General features: G+C 36.6%; 1 protein-coding gene across 2 annotated transcripts in view; it reads left to right on the forward strand.

The window, feature by feature from the left end:
* The window catches only part of plxna1a (plexin A1a), a 230,202-nt gene extending 226,578 nt beyond the window's left edge, over positions 1-3,624 (forward strand). For both annotated transcript variants that reach the window (XM_051879527.1, XM_051879528.1), the window contains exon 32: positions 33-3,624. In XM_051879527.1, coding sequence (XP_051735487.1) covers positions 33-128 — 96 coding nt within the window. In that variant the 3' untranslated portion in view covers positions 129-3,624. The remainder of the gene's footprint in view (positions 1-32) is intronic.
* Positions 3,625-8,981: the final 5,357 nt, after the last annotated feature.

An 8,981-nucleotide genomic window follows, 5' to 3' on the forward strand; every position in this document is an offset into this window, starting at 1 on the left:
TATCTAATCTGAGGTCATTTCCTCCTCTACAGATCCTGTCCGCACTACAGAAGGACGAGTTAGCTCGGCGACAGAGACTGCGCAGTAAACTGGAACAGGTTATCGACACCATGGCTCTGGCAAGCTGAGGACCCCCTCCCCGTCTCTCCGCCCACCTCAGCTGGCTCCCTCTGACCTCCTGAGCCCATCCCCGAGCCTCGCGCACACATACACAAACACACACACACACTAAGCTAACGGACTGCAAGGACAGAAGCAGTACACTGGAGACCCCTCAGCCCAGGGTGGAAATCCTCTTTCATCACTTCCTTTGAACTCAACATGCACCAGAATGTCTCCCCGGACGCCACGTCCAACCAATAGGACTTAGTTTTTGGATTTTTATCTTTTCGGAGTGTGTGTTGAGCCACGCTTGTGTGCTTTTACTCACCAAGGATGTCTTGTATTATGAGCCAGAAGACCTTAAAGCCCACGAAGGATAAAAACGGTGATTTATTTTTTCTGCAAACGGTATTTTGTTTTAGCGCTTACATCTCTTTTTTTGTTTTTTTGCTCTTTGGGTTGATCGAAGGACTCACTTGATCCAGTCTCCTGCCACTTGTGTTACTGCTGAATTTGCACAATTTACAGGAACTACAACAAATGAAAATGATATAAATATATATATAAATGTGTATAGATATATAAATACAACTGCATTTTTATACAAAAAGAGTGAAAAGACGCGTACAAAGTTTTCCATTTTAACATAGAAAAGAATAAGATGAATTTGATATTTGAAAAAGACTGAACTATGAAAAAAATATCAAAAAAATGTCCTGTGCCATGTTTTATTTGAATGTTGTTAGTGCAAAAAAACAATTTTCTTTAGATAAAATGTGTTATGATTTAAATGTTGACTACCCTAGTGACTGAAGAACTGAGAGTGAAAAAAAAAATGTGCAAAAAAGAACAAACTCAGACAAATGTGTTCCCATGTGGTACCTAGTGTTTTTGGAGGAAAATGTCCTCATGGAAAACAAAGGGTTCATTGTTTAGTTGGTGGATGAATCTGTGTATTTAGTTTGTACACTTTTTTCAACCTTTATTGCTATTATGGTTTCAGTCTGAAAGCCACTTGAGGACATATTCTTTGCTATTCCGTGCAAAAACTCGATCGATAATTAATAATTGGCCGTTTTCATCTTGTGTTCATTTCTCATATTAAAAACATGAGCACTCTTAGCCTCGGTAACTTTTGCACAAATCAGTCTAGAATGAAGGAAAACTTGGGATTGAAGAACCGAAGAATGTGTTCCGTTACTGATGATGTCACAATCTGGCATTTTGAGAAGGTTCTGTGACATCACTGTAAATGTAGCAAATGTTATTTCCATGCAGTTCCACATCTCTCTTAGTTTTTAAAAAGCTTAAAATCAATGTTTTTCAAGCCGAATGATCATACGTGAATGTTACCCATCCACAAAACCGGTAGTTAAGCTTAAAGTTGATTTGAATTCAGCTCAGAAAGGTGGAAACGTTCTTAAACGGCCATCATGTAAGCACTAGATGCATTTTTTTTTGGAAGTAGAACCTTTTTATTGAGTATTTTTATTTATTTTTTTGGTTCAATTTGAGCTTATAAGCTACTTGGCGTGCTTATGCCATTTTTAAAAAAACGTTTTTGTGCTTTATCGTTTTGTATTTCAACAGTCCACTAACTCATTTCTATCCAGATTGGTGATTTGCAGTGTTACAAATACAAATGTGAAGCGATTCTCAAACTGTTTCAGGGGTATCAAGCAGATGAAGTCGAATTCTGCTTTACTTTTCTTCGCCACCTTGGTTGGTTGTGTTGGAGTTTCTCTTTATCTTCTCTCTTGCGAGCGTCTGTAACTCTGTGAGAATGTGTATCGTAGTGACTTGCTTTCATGTGCTGCTGCAGTTCTCTTAAAGTCAGTCGTGTTCAAACAAGAGAAAGCCTTTCCTCCTTTGGCTTTCCACTGAGATTAAAGCAGAAGTAGACTTTCTGAGATGCGATAGAAACATCTTTGAAAGATTTAGGTCAGAAACCCAATGAGAGAGAGAGTGAGACACACGAACTGAACGTTTGACGGGTTCTCGCTCGCTTTACCTCAGCCATACATCAGGGTTCGTTCCAGCTGGGAAAGTAATACAGAATTACTCTTTACACATTTATTTATTTTGGGATTAAGGTTTACGTTATTGATTTTATGCCATTGTGATTTCTCCTAATCAACCGGGAGCAGGTCTCCACAACTCTCTAGAACGTATCTTCCACGGTAAAGACAATCTCCCTTTAGATTCGAGAACTGCATTCGTTTTCAGTCTTCGCACAGATGTCAAATGAAAACGAATTAGATGTTGGGTTTGTTTGCTTGTTTGTTTAGCTCTCATAAACTCTTAGCAATCATTTCTGTCATCAGTTTTAGTGCAAGATCAAGCTACGTGGAAGGAACCGTCAATGAAGTAGCTTAATAGATAGATAGACTTCCTATAAGTGAACATACACACTACTGTCGGACGTGTATGTCTTAATTTTAACAGTAGAAGGAGAGGGCTGGATGTATAGCATTACAGGTGACTTGCACCCCTCCATCTGGCCTTCCTTACATTTCCAGTAGATGAGCTTCTGCATGCTTCGACATTACAAAATGATTTGAGAATACAAGCATGCTGTTCTACTTTCATTCCAAAGGCTGATGATGTTCATTCTACATATCATAATGTACAGTCTGGCCATGTTTTTTTTTTATTTTCTATTGTCGTTTTCCGGATGGAAAATCTCGATGTGCTTTGCTTTGTGCTTCGTTAAGCGGGACTTTGTTGATGGTGATTGTAAAGCATCTGGTTGCATTGTAATGTCTCAGGACGTGTTTCACTTCGATGTCGTCTTTGCCTTTCTTTTCATTCAGTTTATTTTCATGACGAGTGCTATCTTTGATTTTCAATCGTTTTTAGATGTTGAGTTGTGGAACATGTGGAACTCTTCAGAGATATTCTAACATTTCAAAGATTTGGCTGTGTAAAGTATTTGAGTGATGCCTCTTATTTTGCGACACTTGTTTTGAGAACTACTTTGAGTACAGGAACAAAAAAAAAAAGAGAGAGAAGTTGTAGAGGGAAAACAAGCCGAACAGAAGGTGTTTCAGACTCACAGAGTTTTCATTTAGCACAGAGTGCCTTGTCAACTCCTCCCTCGTTTTTCTCGTCCACCTCTGACTCTTCCATTACCCACAGTTCATCTCTTTCCATACGCCTCTTTATCGTTGTCTGGCCACGCCCTCTTTCTTACACTCCTCCTCAGTCCAAAAGACCAATCCGGTTTTTGATTTCTGCTCATGGTGTTTCCAGATTGAAGAAACAATCCTTTTTTGGAAGGATGACTTAATTTAAGCGTAGGAACAAAATGTGAGCATGTAGATTTCAAAGAAAACGAAAACTAAAGAATTTTAATACTTTATTAATTCTGATACCTTTTGAAGAGTTTCAGACTTGAATCAACTGTGACAGGTTGGCTGTTAAATGCTCATTGTGTAAATATTGTGCTCTTTCCTATTTTGCAAATTTATTATGTGTAAATAAACATGCATCAAGGAGAGATTAAACATTTTTCGCTAAAAATGCTTGTGTCCCTAGTCTTTGTTGTGCTTCACTATATAAATGTGTGATCTGACAAAATTAGGTTTTTCTGTCAAATTTGACAATCTTTCTGAAGGTACATATTTCACAGTAGTGAAACTTTCCAACCAAGCAGCTTTTTATTGGTCAATGCAGCGAATTCAAGTGACCAACTTGAACACAATGCAAAATCTCTGAAGGGAAATTTTTCGACCACACTTAAAACTCCCAATCCCTATTCCTAATGAAATAACTGGATTTCAAATGGGAAATTTCGTCAACTAACAGGAAATGTGACCGCACATTAAGGGCCGTCGCATAAATTCACAGGCCTGGGATGAAAATTTATGGTTGGGCCCTTTTTATGGTTCCAAAATATTATGCAGCTTCATAAGATTCCTCTTTATTTGTAAAAATCTAAGGCAGCACCTCACCGAAAAGGCAATCCCAGAATGCATTGTGATAAACTCAGTGGGGGGAAAAAATGGCAGACGAGTTGATGCAGATTATAAATATGCTTATATTACATTCAATACTGATAAGTATCAAAAAATATTTAGTTGAAACATTTATTAATAAATATTGACTATTAAAGTATCACATTGTTGGCTTAACATCAATTTACTGGTATTTATTTATGTGGCAAGTTGTGATAAAGAGTGCACTGAAAAGTTGGCAAAACTCAAAAAAACTTAGGTAATCAGTTACATTAATTTTTTAAGTTAAGAAATTTAAGTAAGCAGAACTGGCAGATTTCAATTTGTACTTGTACATTTTAATTGCTCATAACTTGAAAAGTTAATTCATACATTTAACTTAAAATTGTGTCATCTCAACTTATATTTTTAGCAGTGGAAATTTAGCTAGCTATAACTATAATTCAGCAAATGCTAATTGGTGACACGATGATTTGATAACAGTAGCATAGCAATTGCTGAAAAAGTACGGTAATATAGAACATTTATTATATACCTTTTCTCAAACTAAGCTCATGCTCCAATCGAAACTCAAAACGATGAAACAATTCAGATTACTTAAAATGTGGCAGTTTGCGGAACTCAAAAGAAAAAGAAATTTCTAAATGCTCATAAAAGTTCATTTGATTTAACTAATTTGTTTAATTTGAGTTTTCCCTACTCAAACCATTAGGGTTTACAGTGTGTTTAGGTATTTAAGTAATAAAAAAATTACCTTTATCCTCCTGGGACCCAGAAAAAAAAAAGTTTTTGAATTTAATATTTTGTTTCACATCATTACATTGTTTAGAGCATAAGAAAAAAATGGAAAAATAACATTTATGAAAAATTATATTTTATTCATATTTTATGCTATGTCCTCTGTAGTGGACACCAGGATTAAGTTGTTTAAAAAATAAAATGACAATAAATGACATGTATAGGCAAAAACAATGGAATTTTTTTTTTTTATTCACCAATCAATTTTTAGGTTTCAGGTTTTTTTAACTACATTTTGTTTAAAGATGATTCTCAACTATGTTATGAAAGATAGAACGGAATGAATCGATATACCATTTTACTTTATGCAATATGTGGGTAAAATGGCCATACATGGATTTTCCCATTCAATACAATGCATCTATACACTGTATCTAATTTACATATTAATGTGTTATTGAAGCAACATGTAATGAAAAAAGAAGTGTAATAATGGGAGTAAAAATTGGCAACATTTTCATAATAATATCTAATAATTAATAGGAATATTGATATATAATTTATTTTGCTATTCCCAAAATGCCTGATAATCATGATTTAAGTCCTGTTGTCCTCTATAGAGGTCATGTATGAAATCAATGCCCTTTTTTTGTAACAGAAAGTCATATTTTGATTAGAAACCCCATAACATTTTCCTGAGCTGTTGATTTATAACAAACAATTTTAAAAATAATCCAATTTAAATGATAATTACAAAATATTATCATATGTCCATAAGAGTGCTAAATTTGATCACTAAATTAATGTCAGTCATTTTTAAAGACCAAGGAGAAGTTGTTGTCATGGTGAAACTTCCAAACATTTGGTATCTCTGCAAAGCCCTGAATGTGCTCTTTACAGGACCGCCAGACTTAAAACTGTGACATGTATGATGTCAGAGAAATTCACTAAAATATAATGTCCACTACAGAGGACAAAAGTCTATCTGGTCCCAGGAATATATGTATATATAAAACAAGGACAGGATTGGGACCGGCCCCATTTCAATTATCTTATGTGTTGTCTTAGAAGGCAGCTGCCTATGTAGACAGTAGCAATCAAACTAGGCTTTGGAACGTCAGTGAACGGTATGTGCGAATGTTTATCTGATAGCGTCCTGACATTTGAGTCCCGGTAATGATGGAGGAACTGAGATTTGGCTCTTTATTCAGCTCACTGAGCCCCGCCAGATGAAACTGCCCCCATTAGTTTGGAGCATATAATCGCTCAGACTAATTCAATTAAAACTCTTTTTGAAGGAAAGCTCAAATTGCCCTATGATTGCGAGCCCACCGAGTCTTTAAATGATTCTGTCAGACTCAAATGTGCATGTACCAGTAAAGCTGTGATTTATGGCTGCCTGGCAGTGGATGTGATTTTCTTTCCTCTAAGCAGTTACAGTCAATGACGGCCGCCGCGAACAGCCAGAGCAATTAAAGCTCCATTCCACTTTTGTTACTAGATGAGCATTTTGAGTGACACAATGATGCTCTGATACTCACAGTGAATGGCTTCACATGAGTCACTTCGTCAGGCACCTTTTCCTTTCCTTTTCAAGAAGTGTTCATTTTCTTGTACGAGTGGTTCTACTAATGCTTTCTATCCAGATATCCGCAGGCCTGGTGCTTTGATTGGTTAAGTGAGTGGAGTCATTCAGTGGGTGCCCAGCAAACAAAAATATTTTCTGAGGGTACGTTTACACGACAACGATGTACTAAAAACGGAAAAGTTTTTCCTTTGCATTTTTCACGTACACACACCACGCGCATTTAGGGCTGTGTATGCACATTAGCCTGATCTAGCCTGAAAAATACAGTCTTTTGTCATGATTCGAGCGTTTAGAAACAAAGTTCATGAGACAGTTGTTGTCAGATTTTATTGGTGATTTCAAATATGAAATTTAATCGAAAGCTTGGCGAACAGCTTTGGAGAATTTGATGTTTCCCCATTCAAAGAGATAGAAGCTGCACTCCTGACGCCCGAGAGGCGTTTCAAAGATGGCCGCCGGACTTTGTCCTCGGTGATTCATATAATGGAAGTCAATGGGTGCTGTCACTTTGAGATTAAAAAAAAAAAACACGCAGACAAAACAAATTTCCTGATGTGTTCAATTCCCTTTGTTCAAAAATCAGATGTGTCAAAATACCATGTGTTCATTAGGCCTTGTGGTGTAAATGCATCCTAAATAAAGAGATACTTTTAATTTGACATGTCTTGACAGGAACAGATGTCATCATTAAAGACTTCTGGTCATTGTTTCCCTGGAACATAAACTGGGAGGACTGGGAGAGTGATGAACGACAGCTGTGAATCGGGGTAGAGTCTGTATCTTCTCTAGCAGAATGAGTGCTGGCTCTCCAAACACATTTCTTCAGGTGTTTTCAAGCTGGATTAAATGGACGGTGAAGATTTTTGTAATTCATTTTCACACATTCTGATTTAGTTCATCACAAGTGCCAAACAAACACTTGGAATTTGGAGTTTACAGCTGTCTTTTGGGAAAATAACTAAACAATGTAGTTGTTTTAGGATGAATCTCATGAAAACGTGTCAAGGTCATGTTTCACCACAGAAAAAATAAAATAAAATAAATACATTTATTTTTTTTTTTGAAAGTGTGTGTGTGTGTGAAGCATAAAATGAAGCATCTCATTAGAACCATTTTGATTTTTGGACATCATTCATGAATATAAGCACACTTTCCTCCCATTCCCATGATTCTCATTAATGTAATTCAGTAACTAAAATGACCATATTTTGGGACAATAAAATGATTTCCAATGTTATTTGACATCACAATGAAGACCACAATATATTTAATAATAGATATTTCATAATTAAAATAATATATCTTATTTTTATATTACAGTAAGATTTTTGTATGTCCAATAAATAATGAATATGACTATAAAAATGAATCATGAAAATGTTACAATGCAAAACAAATGTTTTTGATTTGGTGCAAAAATATACATAATTTATGTTGATTTTCTTCTTTGTTTTTAGTTAGTTTTGTGAGTTTCGCCCATTTGCTGATATTTCACAGCTCATCTTATCTCCCTTCCACCATATTTCCCCCCATTTTTCTCTTCTGGTTCCCTCTTTCTCTCTTTCAAGTGTCTCTCCTCTGCTCGCGGCCTCCCGCTGACAGACAGATTCTTGAATGGCTGATGGTCAGAATAAAGAGACACAGATGTGGACAATTATCTTCCCGCTCACTCATGCGCGCCGCTCGCGTCTCTCACCCGGCTCTCCGCAGGTCTCCGGGGACAGGGGCTGCTGATGAAGCCGTGGGATCGGCCCCTGGAAATCATCACACCTGCGTGGAGGTAATAAGATGGCGGTTGCTGAGAGCCGGTTTGATTACCGAGCTCGGAGACGTGGAGTGTGATTGGCAGTGGAATGTAGACAGTGTGATTAGGGGGGCCGGATCTTGGCTGTTATTTCTCATAGTGCAAAGGTGTCGAGCGTAGATGTTGCAAATATGTCGAAGCATCAGTTCAGGCTGAGTCAGTCGTTTATGACACAGCTTGGCGTGTGCCATCTGTATGCTTTAGTGACAGCGAGTTTTGTTCAAAAATCTCCAAAAACAGATTGAATGACATCATCTTCACAGAATAAACCATTTCGAACAAGAATAGGGCGAATAAAGCACAAACCACATTATATAGGCCCTATATATAGGATCAGTGTCACATGATCCTTCAGAAGTAGTTCTAATATGTTGATGTGCTGCTCAAGAAACATTTCTTATTATCAATGTTGAAAACAGTCGTGCTGCTTAATATTTTTGTGGAAACCGTGATACACTACCATTCAAAAGTATGGGGTAAGTAAGATTTTAAAGAAGAAAAGAGAAATTAAATGGTTAGTTCACCCATAAATTATAATTCTGTCATTAATTACACCCGTAAGACCTTCGTTCATCTTCGGAACACAAATTAAGATATTTTTTATAAAATCTGATGGCTCAGTGAGGCCTGCATTGACAGCAAGATAACTAACACTTTCAGATGCCCAAAAAGGTACTAAAGACGTATTTAAAACAGTTCATGTGACTACAGTGGTTCAACCTTAATGTTATGAAGCGATGAGAATTGTTTTTTTTTTGGCGCACAAAAAGTAAATAATGACTTCATTCAACAA

Source organism: Ctenopharyngodon idella, chromosome 22 (genome assembly GCF_019924925.1).
Source record: "Ctenopharyngodon idella isolate HZGC_01 chromosome 22, HZGC01, whole genome shotgun sequence".
NCBI classification, from domain to species: Eukaryota; Metazoa; Chordata; class Actinopteri; order Cypriniformes; family Xenocyprididae; genus Ctenopharyngodon; species Ctenopharyngodon idella.